This window comes from Anas acuta, chromosome 20, assembly GCF_963932015.1.
Source record: "Anas acuta chromosome 20, bAnaAcu1.1, whole genome shotgun sequence".
NCBI classification, from domain to species: Eukaryota; Metazoa; Chordata; class Aves; order Anseriformes; family Anatidae; genus Anas; species Anas acuta.
The window spans coordinates 1,078,265-1,101,006 of NC_088998.1; the positions used below are offsets into that span (position 1 = coordinate 1,078,265).

At 56.3% G+C, this 22,742-nt stretch overlaps 2 protein-coding genes across 8 annotated transcripts; one reads left to right on the forward strand and one right to left on the reverse strand.

Annotated features, from left to right (window-relative positions):
* Nucleotides 1–39: 39 nt before the first annotated feature.
* Nucleotides 40–19,836, forward strand: LOC137842770 (ectonucleoside triphosphate diphosphohydrolase 8-like). Of its 5 annotated transcripts, none has more exons than XM_068657250.1 (9): nt 40–162; nt 1,371–1,488; nt 2,159–2,309; nt 2,562–2,721; nt 3,037–3,267; nt 4,277–4,540; nt 4,907–5,017; nt 5,275–5,412; nt 5,604–5,990. In XM_068657250.1, exons 2-9 carry the CDS (start codon nt 1,377–1,379, stop codon nt 5,811–5,813), a joined length of 1,377 nt encoding a protein of 458 aa, XP_068513351.1. In that variant the 5' UTR covers nt 40–162; nt 1,371–1,376; the 3' UTR covers nt 5,814–5,990. The 5 variants fall into 5 exon arrangements, 3 of the variants coding, with proteins under 3 accessions (XP_068513351.1, XP_068513352.1, XP_068513353.1); XR_011089205.1 differs by lacking the exons at nt 40–162; nt 5,604–5,990 and adding exons at nt 566–780; nt 19,379–19,836 and having other exon boundaries at nt 5,229–5,412; XR_011089204.1 differs by lacking the exon at nt 40–162 and adding an exon at nt 566–780 and having other exon boundaries at nt 5,229–5,412; nt 5,604–5,742.
* LOC137842769 (ectonucleoside triphosphate diphosphohydrolase 8-like) lies at nt 7,699–17,226 on the reverse strand. 3 transcript variants are annotated; one of them, XM_068657246.1, is made up of 10 exons: nt 16,605–17,225; nt 16,060–16,195; nt 15,008–15,125; nt 14,361–14,511; nt 12,339–12,498; nt 11,365–11,598; nt 10,119–10,391; nt 9,582–9,692; nt 8,825–8,962; nt 7,699–8,748 (listed from the first exon to the last, which is right to left on the reverse strand). In XM_068657246.1, exons 2-10 carry the CDS (start codon nt 16,180–16,182, stop codon nt 8,566–8,568), a joined length of 1,491 nt encoding a protein of 496 aa, XP_068513347.1. In that variant the 5' UTR covers nt 16,183–16,195; nt 16,605–17,225; the 3' UTR covers nt 7,699–8,565. The 3 variants fall into 3 exon arrangements, with proteins under 3 accessions (XP_068513347.1, XP_068513349.1, XP_068513350.1); XM_068657248.1 differs by lacking the exon at nt 9,582–9,692 and having other exon boundaries at nt 16,605–17,226; XM_068657249.1 differs by lacking the exon at nt 16,605–17,225 and having other exon boundaries at nt 16,019–16,192.
* Nucleotides 19,837–22,742: the final 2,906 nt, after the last annotated feature.

Below are 22,742 nucleotides of genomic sequence, written 5' to 3' on the forward strand. Positions count from 1 at the left end.
CTCGGCAGGGCTCAGCTCTCCATGACTCCCACAAGAGCTCCAGCCCTCTCCTCTGCACCTCGAGGAAGCCACCAGGACAAAGACAGCAGCTGAGATCTGGGAGAGGGGCTTCTGCCCCACCGATATGCCTGTCCCACCCCTGCTGCATGAACACGCTGCAGGGTAAGGCATGGGCCAAGCCTGCCACCCTGCACCCCAGCTGCAGAGCTGCCCAGGGCAGAAACGTGAGGGACCCGGCAGGTGGGGGAGGGACCCATCCTCATGGCCAGGGACACACAGTGGAACCTGTCCCCACTGCCAGGGACCTGCCACCACAGGGACCTGCCACCACAGCCAGGCACCCAGCTGTCTCCACGGCCAGGGACCAGTCCCCGTGCACAGGGTGCTCTCCGTCCCCACAGCTGGGCTCCACCGCCAGCATCCCATTCTCCCAGTCGGGGCCCCGTCTGCCCCCACAGCCGGGCAGCCCCAGCCCCGTGCTGAGGGTCCTGCCCGGCCCCACGGCCCCGGCCCCTCAGCCCCCCCCCGCAGGCCGCCCGCGGCCCCGCCGCTTTCGCTTTGCCCGCGGGCCCCGCCCGAGGCGCCGCGCGGCTGCCGAGCCCCGGGGTGGGCCGGGGCGGCCTCGCCGAGCCCGTCGGGGGCGCCATGAGGCCGGGCCGGGCCGGGCCGGGCCGCTGGGGCTCGGCAGCGGCGCTGGTCGTGCTGGCGGTGCTGGTGGCGGCCGTCCTCCTCCTGCTGCTGGCCCCGGACAGGGACGCTGCCCTCCCCGCGAGGAACCAAGTAGGTGCCCGGGGCCAGGACCGGCCGCCAGCCCCTTCCGCGGCTCGGCCCGGCTCTGCCCGGGACCGGCCCGGCTTTTCCGGGCTTAGCAGAGGCAGGGCCGGGCAGGCCGGGCCCCGCACCGTGGTCCCATCTCCGTGGTGAGGAGGGGAAGGCGAAGGGCGGCCTTCCTCAGCACTGCGCCGTCCCCACCCAGGCTGTTCCCTGGTGTCGGACCTCTGGGCCGCGCGGGGCTTTCCTTCTCTGTCTCCTGCTGCTTTCTGCTGTCATCTCGGACGGGCTTTTGCAGACTGTTAAAAATCACGAATGTTTGTGAGGTCTGCCATGGCTGCAGGTCTGACAGCAGCTCTGGCTGAGCTGTGTAGCACATGTTGGGATGCCTCCCTGCTCCGCGCATCCTGCAGCCGCCCTGCCTGTCTTCGCCCTGCAGTGCCTGCCTTGGCTGGCCACGTCTGGGGCTTAGAAGGGAAGGGGAGGGGAGGCTGAGGGTGCAGCCTGGTGCTGCTGGTGGGTTCACGTAGGAAGCGAGACTTCCCATGACGGTGCAGCCCCAAAAACGTTGCCACCTCGTGTCCCCTCTGCCTCCCCAGTACGGAATGGTGTTTGATGCTGGCTCCACGCACACGGCTCTCTACATCTACCAGTGGCCTGCGAACAAGGAGAATGGCACAGGCATTGTCAGCCAGGTGGAAACCTGCACCGTGAATGGTGAGTGTGCCAGAACAGGTCTGCCCCTCTGCCCCAGGTTGCTGTCCCTAACTCCTGCAGCATGGTGGGCGACCTGAGTCTTACAGCCTGTCCTGTGCCAGGAGGAGATGGCCCAGAGGAACCAAACTAAACTGTTGTGGGGGAGAGGCTGTGGTTTAGGGAGCCCCAGAATATCAGTGTGAGGTGCCCAGAGGCTGCCCAGAGGTGGGGAAGAAATTGGGCCCCCAGTTAGCACAGCTCGTGGAACCGGTCTTGTTTTGCAGCCAGGTGTTATGCTTCATCTCGTGGCCTTGGGTGTTGGATGTGTAGAGCTTGAGTCTTCTTCAGTGCAACCAATTCTTTAGCTCTTCCCATAACATCTCTTTACAGTGTCTTTCATGACTTAAAGTGTGTCTACATGTTTCCACAAGGCCTCCTAAGAGCTCTTCAGATAAATGTTACTGTGATGTTACTGTGTCTCTGCTGAGTTTCTGCTTGTGTTTCCCAGCTGCTCTTTGGGTCAGTACCTGTCTTTTAGGTATGCCCAAAACACAGAGTTTTGGGCAGTGACTGAGACTTCTGAGTATTGCCAGGGAGGCTGAGAGCTCCCTGAGCCAGTAGGATGGGTGGACGTGTCCCCTGCTATCTCATCCCTCCTGGGCTGGCTCCATCAGGGGGTGCTCTCTTGCAGGATCTGGCATCTCCAGCTACGCAGATGACCCCACTGGGGCTGGAGCCAGCCTGAAGCCCTGCCTGGACAAGGCCATGACGATCATCCCTGCAGAGCAGCAGCGGGACACCCCCGTCTACCTGGGGGCCACAGCGGGCATGCGGCTGCTGAGGTACTGGCGCTGCCTGGAGCTACGCACCTCCACAGCCCTGCCCCAAACCCTCGAAGCCTGCTTTCCAGTGAAAGCAGCAATGGGACAGGGCTATTAGTGATGGGAAGGGCTCAGGGGTTATGTTGCAAGGTTGAAGGGACACTTTGCCCTCCTGGCTGGCATCTCTGATGGACCCATTTGTGGTGGGGAACCAGTGACCCTGTTGTTACACATTTTCTGCCCATACCATGCTCTCCCTCCCTCCTTTGGCAGGGAGCAAAACAGCACAAAAGCTGAGCAGGTCTTCGCTGAGGTCACCAAGGCCATTCGAGAGTACCCTGTGGATTTCCGTGGAGCTCAGATCCTCACAGGAAACGAAGAAGGCTCCTTCGGCTGGATCACCGTCAACTACCTGCTGGAGACACTCATCAAGGTGTGGGATGGTGAGAGGGCAGAGGGGAGGGAAGGTCTCACTGTGCTGGGAGATCCTGCTTTGATGGAGCATCCTCAGTATTTCTGGGCACCAGGGTCAGGGTCCCTTGGGGTCAGTCCTTGTTTGAAGGTGAAACAGGGAAATCTGGAGCCGCATCAGCCCCCACAGTGTCTGGAAGAGCCCTAAAGGCTGTGAGGCCAGTGAACTGTGGGTCCCCTCTCTGTCATGCTGTAGTTTGGGCTGGGAAGCCAATACTCCTGTGCTCACCCTGCACTGGATCTGTGCGCCCTGTAAGTGAGTCTTGGTTTGGGGCAGCATTCCTTCACAGGCAAGTGGATCCACCCACCAGTGGAGGATACCGTTGGAGCTCTGGACCTTGGTGGGGCTTCCACCCAGATCACATTTCTTCCTGGGACCACCATAGATGACAGCAACACAAGAGCTCTCCTCAGACTGTACGGGACCAACTACTCCATTTACACCCACAGTTACCTCTGCTATGGACAAATGCAAGCCCTGAAGAGGCTGATGGCATCTTTACACCAGGTAATTGCCTCCTGCCTTGTGCTCTCCTGCAGCCAAAGCCCTGATCTCACTGAGCTGGGCAGGCAACGTGTGCTGGGTGTTATGACCAGGGGGCTTGGTGCCTTTGTGCAAGCAGCAGTCAGGATAGCAGATGCAATGGGGCCACCTGCACAGGAGCCACCTCAGGTGTGTCCCAACACCAGGGCAGGAATGAAACAGATGGAGTCAGACACCTGGTGCCTGACCACAGGCACTGCCAAGGCAGCTGGTGCCCGGGGTCCTGTCCCAGGGCATTTTGCCCACCCGCTCTCCTTCCCTGTCCTGATGGCGGGGCTGTGTCAGCCCAGCCTCAGTCACAGCTGCTAGAAGGACTTGAGTCGTGGAGGAGGGAACCCACTGGGTGCCATGAGGCTGGGGAAGACACAGTGGGATTTTTTAGCATATGTCTGGTAGGGAATAACTTGGGTTTATGAGAAGGAGTCTGAATAGGGTGATCTTCAGAGGCAGGTGCTGGGAGAGTGGAGGGAGGTGTCATTGCTGCTCAGGGTAACCCTCGTGTCTGTAGCATGGCTGAGGGACAAGGTCTCAATGCCAGTTCATGATGCTTGGAACAATAATGGGCAAAAGGCAACATCCAGAGCATGTTAGCAGACAGAAATCAACATGCATTTCTTTTCTGATTAAGTGGTTTCTCAGCTTTGGCTCTGCCTCTGAGTCTGGTGACACTACAAAGGAAGAATGGGGACAAAATGGGTGCACACTCAGCACAGGGCACAAAACCCCAAGGCCCTGGACATGCAGCTGTTGCTGTAGCTGATCCCTGACTGGGACATGGCACACCCTGGCTGTGCCTACAGCACTGTGCCTGCAGCTCACAGCATGGTGTTAGATGAGACCTCATGAGCAGTGGGGCCTGCATGAAGGCAGGGTGCCTGCGTCTGGGTGTGGAAACAGGCACTGTCTGTGGCCTGCTTCTCTCCATCCTCATCCTCAGTGCCAGAGTGATGCTAATGCCTCTCTCTCTCTCCAGGGCAACCTATCTTCCCAGCACATATCGCACCCCTGCTACCCCAGGGGATACCAGGAGAACATCACCATGGCAGAGCTCTACAACAGTCCCTGTGTCCCCACACCGAGCACACCCAGCCCCGCACAGGTCCTCATGGTAACGGGGACAGGGGACCCGGCGGCGTGCAGTGCTGCCATGCAGAAACTCTTCAACTTCAGCTGTGAGACCAACAGGACGTGCGGGTTCAACGGGGTTTATCAGCCGCCTGTGCGGGGACAGTTCTTTGTAAGGAGCCTCCGGCCCCACGGTGGTGGTGTGGGTGTGGGGCTTTAGGGCACCAGAGGCTGGCCAAGGCTCTGGGAAGCCTGTTGGAGGAGGAAAGTGAATAGTGCCAGTGACAATGGATGCCTTGAAAGCTGGGGTGTTCCTGATGCATGGAGACATGCAGGGTGCTCACTGGTGTGCCAAACAGACTACCATATTCTGTATTTCCAGAGTCTTCAGGGCTCTCTTCATTCAAGCTGGTCAGCAGGCAGCACCCTATGTGGTGTGCCCCCTGGACACCCACAGAGCACCCAGAGTGAGAGTGGAGGGTGGCAGGAAAACCTGGGCCTTCACTAACCTGCTCCTTTTGGTCATAAACACCCACAGGCGTTTTCAGGGTTTTATTACAGCCTTCACTTTCTGAACCTGACTGGAGAGCAGTCCCTGAGCTCAGTCAATGACACTCTCTGGAAATTCTGCACCAGGAATTGGAAGAAGGTAAGATCCTGCCTAGCTGCTGCTGGCCCCTGCCTGTATTTCATCCAGCCTGGACACTGGGCAGCTTGAGGGCCTGCCACAGCCTGTCTGTCCCCTGCTGCAGAAAAGGGCAGCTGGAGGGAGCTGGAAAGAGCACAAAGATCTCTGGGCAGGGAGAGACGTGGGAGTGCAGCCTGCAGCCTCACAGCTGCTGCTCCTGATTGCACTGCAGGGCCCTTCCCCACTGGCTGCCTCCCTTTGCTCTTCCACATCTACAGCTGCAGAAGGAGTTCCCCACTGCCAACAGGACCCACCTCCGTGACTCCTGCGCCGCCAGCTCCTACACCCTCACCCTCCTGCTGCACGGCTACAAATTCAACCACAAGACGTGGCACAACATCCACTTCTGCCAGCAGGTAGGAAAGGGCCTGGCTGCCACCTTACCTCGCAGCTGCTTCACTAAGCTTGCATGCTTGTGCCCACCCTGCTCTGCCACACTTGGGTGTGGGAACTGGGGATGATTGGTTGGCATAGTCCACCACCCACATCTAGGCTTGCCTGATACTTTGCAGCCCTTCACATCCCTCTTCTTTCTCTGTCTGCACAGGTCTCAAATGTAGATGTGGGCTGGACTCTGGGCTATATGCTCAATCTCACCAACATGATTCCCCCGGAGATCCCCCAGAATGTCATAGGGCTCCCAAGAAGCAACTGGATAGTAGCCACAGTCTTGCTGGCCGTCATGCTGGTTCTCACCTTCTGCCTGCTTGTGGCTGTGTGCTACCAGAAGAACTACGCTGGTTATGAGAGCCTCTAGCAGTGCTGGATGCAGAGGCTGTTGCAGCCACCTGGTCCTGCTGCCAAGCTTGTGCAAGGAGCTGCCAGTGGGGGAATGGGCCCCATGTCCCAGGGCTGTGAACCTGTGGGGCACCTGTGTCATGGCCTGGTGAACTGGAAGCAGAACAGGCCTTTAAAAAAAAACAACGCCCTGTAACTGTGTGCTGTGTGGTTTCTCTTTCCCCTTGCTGCTGGTTGAAGAAGCCTCTAGGAGAAAGGGCATGGCTGTGCGGGGCAGGGCTCAGCACTGGGGGCTTGCAAACAGTAGTGATGAGGGGCAGCTATGACCAGAGCGGCCAGGAAGAGAGAAGGGGTGTCTGGCAGCAATAGGATCATCGCAGGGCTGGTTGCCACCTACAGCAGATACCCCAGGTGGGACAGAGGTGCCACCTAGAGGGATGTTGGGGCCATGGGGGAAAGTTGGCCTGGGCTCTGCCCAGGTCTGGGAAGCTGTGTGAGGTGGGGAGTCACAGAATCACAGCACAGCTGAGGCTGGAGGCACCTCTGGGTCCCTCTGATCCAACCCCTGCTCCAGCAGGCCTCCTCCTTTCCCAGCACCATGTCCATGCAGTTTTGGAGACTCCACAACCTCTCTGGGCAGCCTGTGACAGTGTCCCACCATCCGCACGGCACAGAAGGGCTGCCTGGTGTTCAGAGGGAGCCTCCTGCGCTCCAGTTTGTGCCCATTGCCTCTTGTCCTGGCACTGAGCACCACTGGCGAGAGCCTGCTTCTGTACTTTGCAGCCTCCCTCCAAACATTTCTAGGCACTGATGAGATATCCCCTGAGCCTCCCCTTCCCCAGGCTGAGCAGTCCCAGCTCTCTCGGCCTCTCCTCACAGCAGAGGGGCTCCAGGTCTTTGCTTATTTCCATAGCCCTTTGGGGGACTTGCTCCAGGTCTCTTATTCTGGGGAGTCCTGAGTGGGACCCAGCCCTCAGGGGGTGGACTCAGCAGTGCTGAAAGAGGGGAAGGATCACCTCCCCCCACCTGCGGGTATTATTTTCCCTAATGCAGCCCAGGGCACCATTCCCTGCCTTCTTTGTCCCGAGGGAGGGCCGGTTGCTGCCTCAGGGTCAGCTTGGTGCCCAGGCTGCTTCCAGCTGGGTGCCCCCAGCACATCCTGGGGCAGGGGTTGTTCCTCCCTGGGGGGAAGGACTCTGCACCTCTCTCCCTGGGGAACCTCAGGTGGATCCTACCAGCCCATTCACCCAGCTTGGTGAGGTCCCTCTGGTTGGCAGCAGGGCCCTCTGGTGCATCAGCAATGCCACCCCATTTTGTGCCAGCTGTATACTCACTGAAGGTACACTCTGCCCCTTCATCCAGATCATTAATGAAGTTGTTAAACACGTTTGGACCCAGAGCTGACCCCTGGGGCACACTGCTAATGACCCTCCAGGGGTGTGGCTGTTCAATCCACCTCAGTCTGCCCATCCAGCCCATACTTCAACAGCTTCTCTATGAGGATCTTATGGGGGACAGTGCCAAAGGCCTTACTGAAGTCTGGACTGACAATGCATGGGAGCAGCCCCGCGTGTTTTCCCACACAAGGTCCATCTTTTGTCATTTGTGCCCTGTGTCTGTGCCAGGCAGCTATCTCGCCCTTTCCAGCACCCAGGCGATTTGGGAACGCCAGCTCTTGGAAGATGTCCTTGTCCTGGTGCCCCCACAAGGTCCATTGGGCACTGCATGGGGCGAGCACCCTGCTCCCTGCAGCACTGGGCAGTGCTGAGGGGATGGATTTTGCTTCCTGTGGCTGGGGCCATCGTTCTGTCCCCTTTCCCCTGAGTTCCTGTCATCATCATAACCAGCCCTTACCTGGGACATGGAAGCAATAAAATCTTATCGGCTCAGGAGCAATACAACAAGCATTTCCGTCTTTGCTGCCTTTTGCAATGTTTATTTCTGGATAACAGGAGTGGTTGGGTGCTTGCCTCTCTGCAGAAACAGCAAATGTCAGCTCTGTGCTGCTGGGAGGCAAATGTGCTGCCGGCAAATAACACAATGAATCATGCACAGGGCAGATAAGGAGTGAGCAGGACCAAAGGCAAAGGCAAGGACACAGCTGTGGGCAGGACCCAGTTCAGTGCCCTGTGCAGGTCAAGGCAGAATTTGCAGCCTGCTGGAGTCACAGCCTGACACCCAGAGCGCACAGGACTTGTGCTGGTGGGACAGCCTGGTGTCTGGGAAGGCGCTTGGGAACGGCGATCCCTTTATCCCATTATGGAAGGGAAGAGAGGGATGAGGAGGGGAGAGGAAAGGAGATGTACCCTGTGGAGAGGCATGGACCACCCTTCTGGCTCTGGATTGCTCAGTTTGTCTTTCACCTCCAAGGCCATCAGCTGAGCCCAGACAATGGGTATTTAGGAGAGCCAGCTGGGACACCACAGAGCCTTGCATGCCCTCAGGCTGCCAGACCTGGCAGGGACCCTCCTGGCTATTGGTGACCATGGTCAGACCCAGCACTGGAGGAAGCACCCGGCCACATGCCTGTGGCCTCAGGCTGGCGGTCTGGCACCCAGGTCCTCCGTGGCCTGGCTCGCTCTGCCCGGCCCCACGCTCCGGCTGGTGGGTGCAGGCCGGACCTGTAACAGGCGTGGCGGTGCGAGGAGGCAGATCGGCATGGCTGCGGCGTGTAGACTCATCTGAAAACCTCCTGCAGTGCCTCTCCTCATGTTTGGGGACAGTCCCATGGGGCAGCCACTGGTTCTTCTGTGCCCTGGAGGTTCCTGTTCCTACACGCGCAAGAGCAGGAGCAGGGCAACGAGCCCCAAGGCCAGTGTGAGGGTGATAAAGGCGACGGCCGCAGCCCACAGGGAGGGAGCCTGCCCCTTTAGCAGCCCCGGAGCCTCCGCCGGGATCATGTTGGTGAGGTTCAGCATGTAGCCCAGCGTCCAGCCCACATCGGCGCTCCCTGCCTGCACGAGGAGAGGGGACACTGAGTTAGCATTGCGCTGCCCCTGTCCCCACCCACCGGCCAGGTTCGCCGTTCACCTTCATCTGGAAGACGATGTTGTTCCAGCTGCTCTCGTTGAACTTGTAGGCATCAAGGAGGAGTGTGAGGATGTAGTTGGCGTTGGCGCAGTATTTGGGCAGCCTCTCAGGGTTCTCTTCAGGGTAGCTGGAAGAAAGCTGGGAGGGGGTGTTTAGAGAGTAAGGGAAATTATTTGCAAGTCATTTCCATTCAGGGACAATGCCCTGCTCAAGGGTCAATGGCTCCACAACCACCAGCATGCAAAGAGACTTCAGGGCTATACGGGTGTTTTGGTTTTGTCCACAGAGGGCAACTCCTTTGAGGAGGTTTTAATCCCCACATGAAAGTACAGAGACATACTGAATGGAGTTTCTCTCAGTCCAAATGCTCCCATTTTAGCCTCCTTGTGCAAGGGGCTCCTGCTCTCTGCCCTGTGGTGGTCCCACCACACCTTTTGACCTTACTCATCCCCGTTTGACGCCTCCCCAGCAGCTGAATCCTCTCACCCTCCCCCAGGTCTCCATCCCCACCTCCATCCCAGCTCCCGTGATGATGGGGACATGATGCTGCTTTGACCTGCCCCTTTCCCCATGTTGTATGGGCAAAAAGGGCCCCTGAGGGTAGCTTCAGGATGGTCCTGGCTCCCACCCAGAGCCCAGGGATGGCTCCACTGTGTAGGGCACAGCTCAGCAATCAGGGAGCCTCTCCCTGGGGCAGTCCCCCCACCCATTTTCTTGTGCAGCTGCCCCAGAGCAGCTCCAATCATGAGGAACATACGTCCTCCCAGCTCCTTGTGCAGAAACGCTCGATGGTCTCCCTGACGGTAGCCAGCGACTGCCCCTCGGTCAGGTTGAGAAACTTGAAGTTATAGTAAAAAGCAGAAAAGGCCTGAAAGGCAAGAGGTACAATTGCTGATGTGTTACCGTGAGAGAACCCCCCAGGGGGAGCTGCCCTGTCTCCCCCAGAGCACAACTGCCTGCAGGGGTGGCTTCACCAGGTCTGTCCCACCCTTGCACAGCCCTAAGCATCGCTGTCCCTGTCCCAGCAGAGATGATGGCTGGGGCTCTGTGTGCCTGCCCTTTTTATTTTTACTGAAAACTTATTTTTGACTAAGCTCCTGTCTTATTAAAATGGTCCCATGTGGAGCTCTGGCTGGAAAACCCACCAGCAGCAAGCCCTGGTGTGCCCTGAGGCACCAGCAATGTGGGTGCTTCTTGCTGTGGGGAGGTGACAGTGGCACAGGGCACAGCCTGACAATGTAGTGCCCGGGGAACACGTGCAGCTGAGCAAGTGGGGGGACAGGGTTTGCCTTACAAAGAACTGCCCGCTGATGGGGGGCTGGTAGACGCCATCGAAGGTGCAGTCCTGGCTCTGGCCACACGCGGAGAAGTTGAAGAGCTTCCTGATGGCAACCAGGCACCCACTGGCATTGCCCCTGCCCTCCAGGGTCACATTTCTGTCACTGGGGGACAGGCGTGGGTCACTCGTATTGGTGCAGGGGCTGGTGTGGAAGGAAGACAGCGAGATGGTTTCATTGTAGTCTTTGGGGTAGCAAGGATGTTCGACTCGTGTGCTGGAGGATGACTCCTGGGAATAGCAAAATTCTGTGATTTGAAGGCTTCAGCCTCCTCCAAACCTCTTGGTGGGCATCCTGGGTGGCTTCCCTCCAGGACCATGGTGCAGGCATATCCCACCTCCACAGCAGGGAATGGCCCTCACGCTGTTTAATCCTGGTCTTGTCTGCCTGCAGTCCCAGCCTGAGCTTAGCACTAGTTCTTCCCCCTGCTTTATGAAGCTCCAATCTGCATGATACCCTCCTCCCACGGAGGCAGACAGACACCGCAGACCCAGTGAGCTGCTCTATGGTCTGGGACACACAGACTCTCTACCCCAGCTCTTACTCCAGCTCCAGCATCAAGGGACACCACATAGGACCTTCCTGGCTATGCAGCATGAACAAACCTCAGGCAAGGTGCAACTCCATGAAGACCCTCTTCCCCTCTGACCTTCCAAAAGTGTCCTGAGCAATGTCTCTGGTTGTCTTTTCTCAGGCCCACACATTCACAGAGTAGTTGGGGCTAGGGGGCAGCTATTGGACTCTGTGCCATCCCCCTCCTTAAAGCATCACCAACCAGATCAGGTTGGTCAGAGCCTTGTCCCAAAAAGTTTTGAATGTCTCCAAGGGTGGTGACTCCACAGCATTTCTGGGTCCTATTCCAATATTTGGCTACCCTTTTGGGTGAAAAAGTTCTGCATCTGGTCAGAAGCTCCCATGTTCCAGCTTGTGGCAATGTCACTTTGCACCTCTGAGAAGAGTCTGATCCTGCCTTTTCTGCACCCTCCTGCAAGGCAGATGCATATAGGCAGAAGATCTTTCCTGATCCTCCCCTTCTGGTGCTTCACATGCTCCTCCCCACACCTCCCTACCCATTTCTGTACCTGCTCTCAGTCCCTGCTGATGCCTCTCTGAAAAAGCATCATCTTTTCTTTTTTTATATGTTAACAAGCCTGTGCTTGGTATCCCGAGAGTAGTCTGATTACCCCCCTGTTCCCCTCTCACCAGAATTAACTCCTTTGCCAGGCGCTTCACCATCTCATTCTGCCCGTAGCAGAGGTAGCTGTGTGTGTAGATGTTGTAGTTATACCCATACAGCATGAACCTGGAGGTTTCATTCCAGTTTATAACTGAACCTTTGGGGATAAAGCTGATCTGAGTTGATGCTCCTCCAAGATCCAGTGCCCCCAAAATGTTGGCTGCCTCTGGACGGACCCATGTGTGTGCTTTGGGGGAGTACTGCCAAGACAAACAGGAGAGGAAGAGGAGTGGGATACGGCTGCAATTACTTGCCCTGAGCAAAATTGTCATCCATTTAAATCAGTGGGGTTTTGTTACTAAATGTGTTGGGTGTGGTGTCTTAGCTGTCTCTTTCTGTGCATGAGGTCTCACTGCCTTCCCAGCTCAACCAGCCTGGATGTTTCTCAGAGCCAGGAGAGAACAGAGGTTGAACCGTCTGATGGTCAAGACATGGACTCTGGGCTCAAGGTCGCTTGTGCCCCACAGAGGGCTGCAGGGGACCTGACTTGGAGGGGGTGGACCTCTGCTCTTCTGGAGAGATGGCTGTGGGCTATCAGAGCCAGGGGAAGGACAGAAAGGCTCCGTTAGCCAGCACTGTGTGCAGCTGTGGCAGTGCGGGGAGCGAGGACGGCAGGAAGCAAGTTTGGCTCCAGCCTCCTTCAGAGTGACATGTGGAACCCAAGCACAGACCTCCCAGTGCCACCTTCCTGGGGCATCGAGGGAAAATCTCGTCAGGAGCAAACTGTCTCTGTTGGGCTGTATGACCCCTAAGAGACCCCATGTCTACGTGGTGCCCACAGTTTTTATCAGGAACACCCCCATTCCTGATTTCTTGCCTCTTTCACTGGGGGCAAGTCAGAGGATAACTGGCTGCTGCCTCCAGACCAGTGCTGAAAGCCATTAACTCAGACCCTTCCTTCTGTGCTATCAAAAGAATGGGTGTTTTGCCTGTCTCCCACCTTGGTGAAGGACTCCAGCAGGTAGTTGATGGTGATCCAGCCATAAGCTCCCTCCTCTTCTCCTGTAATGATCCGAGCCCCACGGAAAGCCACAGGGTACTCTTGCATGGTTTTAGCGATTTCGGCCAGGATCTGGTCTGCAGCTGAGCTGTTCCGTAACCTAAGAAGGATTCAAAGGTCAGGACCCATACCCAACTACATCAGTACTGCAGAGGAAACACAAGAAACAGTTTGCCTTTTCACTTGAGCTTTTTGCAACAGGCAGATTGTGTGAAATGGTGTTTCCTGCTACATAACTTGTGGGAGCAGTTCACACAGCTTCTGCTGCCTAAATCCTAACTGTCCCACCATCTTGGCGCAGAATCACAAATCTAAGAGCCGTATTGACCTCTTCCTTCCAGTGCAGCTTGAGCCCAGTCACATAGTGGTTTGCCACCCTTTGCTACTCAAGTATCTTCATGGTGTTGAAGGCCAGAGGGGACCTTCAGAACAAGCTCATCTAATGTGATACATAACATAGGACATCAGAAAATCATGCAGTTATAGTACTATAAGAAGGGTTTAGGTTGGAAAGGACCTTAAAGGACCATCCAGTTCCAACCCCTGCTATGGGCAGGGACCCTTCCCACCAGGCTTCAGCCCCATCCAGCCTGGCCCAAGGCACAGCCAGGGATGGGGCACCCACAGCTCTTCTGGGCAGCTTGGGCCAGAGCCTCACCACCCTCATTGCATGGAATTTCTTCCTTATATCTAATGTAGACCTACCCTTTTTAGTTTAAAGCCATTCCCTCTTGCCCTATTACTCAACTCCTTGACAAAGAGTCCCTCCCCAGCTTTTCTGCAGCCCCCTTTAGACACTGGAAGGCCTCTATAAAGTCACCCTGGAGCCTTCTCTTCTCCAGACTGAACAACCCCAACTCCCTCAGTCTGTCTCTGTAGGAGAGGTGCTCCAGACCCTTGACCCTCTTGATGTCTTCCTCTGGACTCCAGCAGGTCCATGTCCTTCTAGTGCTGGGGGCCCCAGAGCTGAACGCAGGGCTCCAGGTGGGGTCTCACAAGAGCAGAGCAGGGGGGCAATCACCTCCCTTGCCCTGCTGGCCACGCTGCTGTTGTAGCAGCGCAGGACACAGTTGGCTTTCTGGGCTACAAGCTCACACTGCTGGCTCATGTTTAGCTTTTCATCCACCTGCACCCCCACTCCTCCGAAGGGCTGCTCTCAATCCACTCATCACCCAGCCTGTATTTGTGCTTGGGACTGCCCCAACCCAGGTGCACAACCTTGCATTTGGCCTCATTGAACTGCATGTTGTACACATGGGACCACCTCTTGAGCCTGTCCAGCTCCCTCTGGGTGACATCCTTTCCCTCCAGTGTGTCCACTGCATCACTCAGATCACTGTCATTTGCTACTTGCTGAGGGTCACATATGACCACCCACTGACCCCCTGCCAAAGCCAGAGCTGGCTGCTGAGCTCAGGGGTCTGTCAGGAAGGTGCCAGGCTGGATTCAGACCTCTGAGTGGGGCAGGTGTCCTGGGACTGTGGGTTTGTGCTCGCTCTCTGAAGCGAGTAAGCTTCAGGCTATGACCCAGCTCCTTCCCTGGAAAGGGATCAGATTACCAGGGCACAGAAATAATTTTAGAAATGTGCAACTGTAAAAGCAAAAACCGTGAAATGAAGGTTGATGTTTGAAGAGAGCTAATATTGGATGGGGAAAGGTCAGGACCCACAAACCCCTTTGCCTCCTGCCTCTGCCCTGTTTCCCACCAGCACCGATCCATCTAGGCATATGGCTCATCTGGGCAGATGCAGAACCCTCCTGGGCTGTGGGGTCCCAGGCTGCCAACGGGCATCTCTGAGCAGCCTCTCCAGACCAAACACCCAGGACAGCTCAGCCACCTGTGTGTCCCCACTGGTCTGGCACCTCCCGCTCCCCACGGCCTGGCTCAAGGCAGCAGGAGAGCTGAGAGCAGGAGACGATGCTGTGCCACTGCCCCGTCAGCCCCGTACCCCACAGTAGTACCTCAGTAGCCTCATGCCTGCTGTTGCTCCAAGGTAAACTGGGACATCTCTCTGCTTCTCAGCGGGAACGACCTTCAGGGCTTTATCCAGGCACTCCTTTAGGGAATCACCGGCTTTTAGGGGATTGTTGGCATAGCTTGATATGCCTGGCCCTGGAAGAGAGTCAGGCTGGGACAAGCTGATGGGAAAGAGTTGAAGGAACAGGAGGATATAGGGCAGTGTCATCTGTCACCTCTTGGAACAACAGGTGTTTTGTCAGGGTCCCCTGGTCCTGCAGGACCTGGCTCACCCAGGTCTCCTCTTATGCTCCTCCACCTCTGAGTACTGGCCCACTGCACCTGTGCTCCCAGCCAAGCCCCGAGTGGGCATTTAACACTTGACCATGTTTTGTTACTGGGTCCCAGGCGGAGGATGAAACTCCAGAGGAGCTCCAAGACACTTCAGTCCCACCAAGTGTTTGGGCACTACCTTGTGCTGAGGGCCCCCAGCCATGAGTGAAGCCACAGTGGAGTTATGGGCCCCCTGCCTGCAGCCAGGTGACACCGTGCCAGCAGTGACAGCCTGCAGAGGGGGTGCCCAGCTTGGGCAAAGAGCAGGAGAGCAGGTCACCCCACCTGCCCTGTGAGCCCATGCCCAGGGGATACTGACCCTGGACGTCGCAGGACAAGGTCTGGCTGACCACACCGGTGTCATTCTCCTTGTCTGAGTCCCACTCGTAGACAAACAGAGAGGTGTGGGATGAGCCTGCATCGAACACCATCCCGTACTGGAAGGAACAACCAAGACGTCATGCTGGAGGGAGGAGCAGCCTGCCCTTGTCCCTGCCAGGGTGCTCAGCCCCGAGGATGCCCCAAAAGCACCACTGCAAGGCGGTGAATGTACCCCAGACAGAGCGCAGCAGTGAAGGACACATCTGCCAGCACATGGCATGGCATCTCTCCCTGAGGGGCTTTTAATTGCCTCTGCTGAGCTCTGTTCAACAATGCCAGCTCACACAAGCATTCTCTTGGTGTTTTCCTCATGCTTTCTTATTTTCTTTTTCTGTTAAATGCCTTTTGTATCTGCCCTGCCCCACCTCGGGGCCAGCAGCTCCCCATCCGCCTGCTCCCCCCCTGCTGCACCCAGCCCCACAGAGCCACACCTGTCCCGGAGCACCCAGCCACGTCACCCTCCCCAAAAAGCACTCTGGCTCCACTGGGACCCTGCACCCCTCTTCCAGCAGCCTCAACAAGATGCCAGGCTGCCAGGGGACAAAGGCCACATGGAGGGACTCTGCCCTACCCACCCGCTTCTTCATAACACATCAAGCACGCAGCAGGTTCCAGAGAAGGCTTCCCTCTGCTGCCTGGCAAGGAGTCTGGCCCCAGCCTGCTGTCAGTTGTTTCTCACTGACTTGCAAGCTCTTAATGCCATGCAGGAGCCATGATATGGCTGTGCTTGCTGCCCCGCAGGCAGGGCATGGAGACGCAGCCTCAGATGAAGGGCAGGAGCCAGCCAGAGGCAGCCCAGCATGCAGTGACCTGACTCCCATATGCCCAGGCTGTATTTCTTCTGCCTGCAGCTGAGAATGAAAGTAAAATGCCCACCCAGCTGATACACAGCAGGTGCCAGCACCCTCTTCACTCCTAACCCCGAAGACTAGCCGTTGTCTCTGCTCACCTCCCCAGGGTGGCTGCTGAGGGACCCTCTTATGGCCTCACCTTGACCGTGGGTGGCAGGGCAACATCTTCAATCTTCACCAGGCTGAGAACAAGGGCGATGATGGAGAGTGTGACCAGGACCCCGAGGAGGGTGGTGGTGAAGAGCTTTTTGTTAGCAAACATTGTGGGAAGGCGCCTGCAAGCACACAGAGGAGAAAGGTGGTTGGACACGTCCACCTGGTCAGCAAGAATGAGGAGAGCACCCACAAAAGTTCTCCTGGGGGTGACACTATCTCAAACTCAAAAGTCCTGGTGCGTAGTCAGGTCTTTCCTTGAGAGCAGCAATATTAGGAAAAAAAAACAGTGGAGCTGAGGATAAAGGAGCCTGTCCCCAGAAGCCTGGCACAACCATGGGGGTTCACAATGGTCCTCCAGGTCCCACAGCCCCTCCAGCCCAGCTCACTGATGTGGGAAGGATCAGGTCCAGGAAGAAGAAAAGAAACACTGCACCAAACAGAGAAGGACATGGGAAATTCCAACAGACCCCACTGTAAGATACTGTAGAAGGGAAAAGTGATTTTATTTTACAATAAAGTTCAGCTCACCTGTTAGTTCAGGAGCTGGCTTGTGAGTCCTCACTGTGGCTGTGGGCTCCTCCACTGCTGGCACCAAACCCAGCTTGGGCTCACCTTTTATATCCTTTGGAAGTGGACACAGGTTGAAGGTCTTCTCAACCTCATTTTGCCTCAAACCTCATCAGCCTTAAGCAAAAGTCATGTTTGATTTATGTGTGTATTTATGGCTCAGCCTCCTTCTGCATCTTCCTGACAACTTATCCTTGCCCAGGTAGTTCCTCCTCCTCATTTGAATGAAATCACGCATAGGAGTCCTGCGGCTGTTGGCTCATGCCTGTCTTTTAACCCATTTAACCCTTATTCCCCTGCTCCTCTGGTGCTTTTACACACACATTTCTGTTCTCTCCTTGCTCTGACCATTCTTAATCCTTCCATTACAAGTCTCTACAAGGTCTTTAAGAGGTGAGAGGGATGTTTCCAGTATCCACTGCTCTGCAACCACACACAAAGTGGAAGGTGACTTGATTAGAAGTTTTATTAAGATGAGAAGGATTATTACACTGGAAGAGGAGGGGGGCCCTGCCAGGGATCTCAGCAGCATTCGGTGAGCTTTGCCAGAGGAGACACAAGAGCCCAGGAAGAAGGAAGTCTGCTTAGCCTGTCTGGGGCTGTGGTCACCCCTTCCTTGTGTGTGACTCGGCTATCACAAGACTGATTGCAGCAGGACTCAGTTCCCAGCTGCCTTATCTCAGCTGAGTCAAACAGAGAGTTGCCAGGACGGGGGAGCTGTCGATGCATGATTCAACTTTCCCAGAGCACCCTTCCCTGTGGCTGGAGGGGTGGTGGTTTTGGGGGCCCTGCTGTGTGCACTGAAGCCAAAGCAGCACCCTACAAAACGGGAAGCTTGGCCATCCCCTGGGTCCTCTGCTTCTGAATTCAGACCTTGAGGCCAGTCACCCTTTGGCAGCCTCCTTTGCACTGGTACATGCTGCTGGTGGGCTGCGTTGAGCCCAAATGGTGCCACTACTCCTCTGCTCCTATCTCCACCTACCACACACCCTTTGGACTCAGGCAGTTTCTCTGGAAGAGGGTGATTGAGTGTCTGCTTCCTTCCTGGATCTGACATCCCCTGCTGTCTGCACAGCCTCCAGGCAGGGCTTTCCTGAGCAGAGGGGACTCATCCCCAGGCAGGACAGAGAGGCACTGCCCCCAGCTCCTCCATGCAGTGCTCTGCACCCCCACACACCAGACCCTCCATCTCCTGCCCCCGAGCAGGGCTGAGTGACTCCTCAGGCTGCTTTTCCTGGTCGATCAGTAGGAAATACAAAGTTCCAGAGGTCACATAACAACATCCATGTGGGCACAAGGGCAGTGAAGGACACACCTCGTGGGCCCACGCTGAGGCAGCGGTGCATGGCTGTGGTGCACGGCAGGGCACCCTGGGCTGTGGGGAGCAGGGATGGGTGGCAGTGCCCCACATCTGCACCCAGCCTGGTGCACGTCGCGGCAGGGAGCTGGGACGCAGCTGGGGCCACACTCCAGGCGCAGAGCCTTGCGGTGCTGTCGTGTCCACCAGCACAGCTTCTGAGAGCAGAGGACACCTTGTGAATGTGGTGAGCAGGGTTACACATTCAAGTACATGGGATGTGTGCCACTGCAGGGGCATGTGGCCCCGTGGTCCCACCCATTGTCTTCAGCACAGGAATCTGGTCCCGGTCCCTCCAGGAGCCATGGTCACTCCAACGGGGCCTTGGAGCAACCTCCCCAGAGGAACCCAGCACCTTGCACCCATGAGTGGGGCCAGGACACATTCCCCTTCACCTGCTTCACCCAGTCATTCACCTTCCTCTTGGAAGGAGAAGTGGATGAGTCCTGGGAGGAAATGAGCACGAGCGAAGGCAGGAGAACCCGTTCCCTGGCACTTTCCCTGAGCAAAGAGCCCGTGTGAGTGCTGGGGCTGGCAGGGCTCGGTTGGGCTGCAGCTGGGGAGTGGGCAGCTGTCAGCACAGGCTCTGGGCAGGTGGGCACAGGGCAGGACAGGGGCTTTGCTGGGAGAGGCAATGCCATCTTTAAATAGCTCAGTTAAAAGATCCAGTTGCTTACATTAAATAATCCTGAGCCAAGTCACGAGGAAATTTATTGACAAAACTCTCCCTGCAGAAACTTCAGGGAACAGAGGAAGGTGCAGAGCCCAACTGGGGCCAAGTAAAGGCTTGCTGCAGACCCCTTCCCAAACCTGCATCGTGTCCCCAGCATGCATCACACACGATGCACCCGTGCCTGCTCCCTTGGTGGGTTCACTTTCAGCCTGCATGAACAAATCAGGTAATTACCTCAGCTTTTACCTCCTTTGGGCTGGGCACTGGCCCATTTTCTTCCTCCTTACTCCCCAGGAGGCACAAGGCTGGTTCCCCTCCCATCTGTGCTTGCCCCACGTGCAGCACTTTGCTCCTTCTCATGGGTGTCACTGTCCTGGCCAGGCTCTGCCAAGGTGACAACAGCCCTATCTTCATGCCAGAGAGTTACTGGGTGATGCCACTTGAAAGGGTGTCTGCCTGGGAAAGCACGGGCTGGGGCTGCCCGCACACCCTCGAGTGCTCTTTCCTGGCGCTGCTGAGCCCCAGCCTTGTTTGCCTTCAGGGATGTGCTGTGAGGAGAGCTGAATGTGCTGTTTGCTCATAACTGGAGACGTGACCTAAAGGTTACATTCTTCTTGCTGCAGGCTGACAGATCTGTTGTTGGGAGGTATTGAAAGAGAACATGCACACACCTATTGACATGCATGTCTTTGTAGTTGTCCCCAGCCCTCCAGGTGACTCTTTGAGACCCAGAAGGAAGTTGCCGAGCTGCTGGAGGCTCAGCATGGTTCAAAGCCCATCCATGACTGCCAGCAGCTGGCACAGCTGCTGTTTGTGAAGTGAGATCCCCTCGGGTACTAACATCTCCCCTGGGCCTTCCTAAAGGACAGGATCCTGGGGGAAGGAGATCCTCTCATTTCCCCGCCAGGCAATTCCTGCACCAGTGGCCACCCCAGCTCTGGCCACAGCAAGTGCTGGTGCCTTGTGCCTGGCTGAGCTGCTCCGCTCACTTTAGCTCCTCTTTCCCCTCCCAGAGGCTCCTAGGCCTCACTGCAACCTGTCCTAAGGAGGAACAACTCCAGCCATCCCTCCTCATCTGACTCCATCTGGACTGGTGGATCCGGGGACGTTTGCAGCTGCCTGTGGGATGCACACCCCTCATCCCTGCTGTTTCCCGCTGGCAGATAGCCGATCAGACCTTTCCTTCCTACCTACCATCTTTCCCTGAGTGTATAATTAATAAACATGCCCTGATTGCCACAACTGTGCCTGTCTTGGAGCCACCTCTCAGCTGTGGGTTCAGAAGCTCTGGGCTGGGGATGGGCACCTGGAGCTGGGTGCTGTGCCAGCCACACAGTGTGGGCACCCCAGGCTGTTCCCCCTCCCTGCTGCTGTGTCCTTGGTGAGGGAAAATCCATCTGGAGGCACGGATCTGCTCCGGCTCACATGAGTCTGGGGGGCCTGGCACGGTGGGGTCCCCTTGTGCCACCCTCCCAGCATGCTCGCAGACCTCACTGAGCTGCACAGACCCCTGTAGAGCCAGCAGAGCAGCTCACCAACAAAGTCCTGCCCTCCAGGTGTCCCTCCCACCAGCCACTACTTTTTCCATCTCTGCACAAGCCTCTGAATTAACAAGAGCCACACAAGAGCATCCTAACATTGAGGTGCCCTTGCAGTGTTCATGGGTGCCTGCAGCAGCCACACACAAGCGGAGCTGTTGCTCCTGTCTCAGAGCTGCTGCTGGGGGACGTGCTCGGGGCTGCAGCATTACCCCTGATCACAGCACTGTGAGCTGCTGCTCCTGGTAATGGGTGAGATCAGAGATCAGGCAGGAAGGAGGCATCCAAGCTAGGTACCATCCAGGGTATTTCCTTATGAAGAAACTGCTGCTAAAATTAGGGAGAGGAGGGGAGGGGTATCTGTTTAATCTGTCAGCAGTTATTGGTTGTAATAATCACGGACCTCCCTACCCTAGACCCCAGTGTGGTTAGCTGCACAGGAAACCTTCCCACCCCCCTGCTGCATGCTGCTTCCCAAAAGTCCCATCTTCCAGCTAAACACTTGAATTTCTGCCAGGCGCTGAGCTGGGGCCCTGTGTGTGGGCTGGCCCTGGTGCTGAGCGTCCTGTGGCACTGGGATGGGGCTCAGTGCAACAACACCTGCATCCTGAGACTGATGTTATCAGTGAAAATACCAGGACTTTGATACCGAGGGGGCAGCTGGTTGAGCACCAGTGCTGTGGTGATGGGCTGGGAGCTGTGTGCTGTGGAGCAGAGGAATGGGCTGTGAACCATGTTGAGGGATGCTCCCAGAGGTCGGGACTGCTCCCTGCTCACGGCTGCCTTGCCAGGAGGTGAGAGCAGGATGTGGTTGGGTGTCTAGGATCTGGCTCACCAGAGCCCCAGCCACAGGCTCTCCTCTGGCCCTGGGTGTCCTGAAGCTTTTTCTTTCCTGAGAACAGAGAAATGAGGCTGAAGCACCCTTAGGGCAGGATTTTCCCTTTCACCTGTGTCACAAGTGCTGGGAGACAGCATGGAAGGAGGCTGAGGTGAGCTGATCTGGCAGGGTTTGATTTCCTTCATTCAACATTCAACAGGGCCATAAGGAAACAAGCCAGAAGGTGGAACGATGACGTGGTGGAGGTTTCCCTCAGCATGCCTGTAGGCTATCTGCGGGAGACCAGGAATCTCTTGGGCCCTGGGAGGTCTCCCTCCAGCTGCCAAACTGGTTTGGACAAGGGCAGCTGAGTTGTGATGGAGCTGCTCCCCTGCCATGGTCCACGTCCCTCCTCCCCTGCTTGGTGGTCCCACATCACCAGGCGGTGCTGCTGCAGCACCTCGCTCTCTGCAGAGTCTCAGCAAAGCTTCTGAGCTGCTGCAGGGAGGGCACCATTTCTGCAACCTCCCATACAAACCTCTCCTCCTCCCTGTGCCACCCCACCCCAGCTGCTCCCCTCTGCACTGTCAGCCCTCACTGCACACTTCTCATCACATCATTCCAAGAGTGGTAATGCAAAATGGACCTATGCTTTCAACCAGAACTTTGCCAGCTTTAAATTATTCTATAAAATTATAGGTGGAGACCTAGGATTGTCAGTCATGAACCTGGGGACTGCAGCAGCCCAGAGCACCCATGTCAGGACAAAGACATTGGTGCTGTGTGCTCATAGGGTGACATTTTGCTTTTGCCCGTATTGGACAAGGACACCCCAATCCACCTCTGCATCCCATGATCCCAAAGGGTGAATGATCCATTGTTTTTTTCCTTTCCTGGATACCTTCTCCTGTTTGTTAGAACCTTCTGAAATCTGAAAGATGGCCCCAAGGACACGATCATCCTCTCCTAGCAGGGAGCCACCAGCATGTCCCTGTGCATCCTCTTCATCCCTTTGGCCAGATCACAATTATAAACAGTGCTGCAAGGCTGCCTTGTTTGAGCTCCAGGCAGCCCCACTCACTTGTACAAACCACTGAAAACAGCTGTGCAGGCTCCTTGTGACTATTTTTCTTACAGTTACAACCCAAAAGAGCAAAAAATCTAATAAAAATGAAGCTACAGGACTCTTTTATTTCCTGAGGGGGTGTCACTCATAAGAGAAGGATGCCACATTGGATTTGCATGGTTTCTTGACAAACCGAGATGAAACACTACTTCTCTCTTCATTTTCTTGGGACACTCCAATAACTTTTTGACTGCCTGTCCCAGTACTCCCAGCAGTTCAAAGCTGAGCCACCAGGGCTGCAATCTGCCATTTCCTATGTGGAGGTAAAACACATCCCAAGCACAGGAGCTTATTGAAAACAAAACAAAACTAATTTATGGGGATTCAGAAAGAGGTGGGAAGCTGGATGGCAGCAGGTGGGAGCCATGAGGGAGCCTGCAGGCAGGGCTCTGTGGTTGCTGCTGGCAGGGCTGTGCTGTGTTTCTCTTGTTTTCCTGGTAGGACAGAGCTGGTGCCAAGCCTCTTATCGTGGTACAGGGAATGTGCGAGATAGCTGACCACACTGATACCACATCCCAGGCAATAATTTGGTGCTGGGCTCTCACCACATGGCCCAGGTCCTGCTGGTGGAGGAAGAGACCAGAGGAC

Excerpts from the sequence above, each read along its gene's own strand:
- LOC137842770 (XM_068657252.1), top strand. The coding sequence starts at position 646 with ATGAGGCCGGGCCGGGCCGGGCCGGGCCGCTGGGGCTCGGCAGCGGCG. Across the intron at positions 1,489-2,158 it reads GGAAACCTGCACCGTGAATG|GATCTGGCATCTCCAGCTAC; the intron begins GTGAGTGTGCCA and ends GCTCTCTTGCAG. Across the intron at positions 5,018-5,274 it reads GCACCAGGAATTGGAAGAAG|CTGCAGAAGGAGTTCCCCAC; the intron begins GTAAGATCCTGC and ends CCACATCTACAG.
- LOC137842769 (XM_068657246.1), bottom strand. The coding sequence starts at position 16,182 with ATGTTTGCTAACAAAAAGCTCTTCACCACCACCCTCCTCGGGGTCCTG. Across the intron at positions 12,499-14,360 it reads GCAGGCATGAGGCTACTGAG|GTTACGGAACAGCTCAGCTG; the intron begins GTACTACTGTGG and ends AATCCTTCTTAG. Across the intron at positions 8,963-9,581 it reads GCACAAGGAGCTGGGAGGAC|CTTTCTTCCAGCTACCCTGA; the intron begins GTATGTTCCTCA and ends ACCCCCTCCCAG.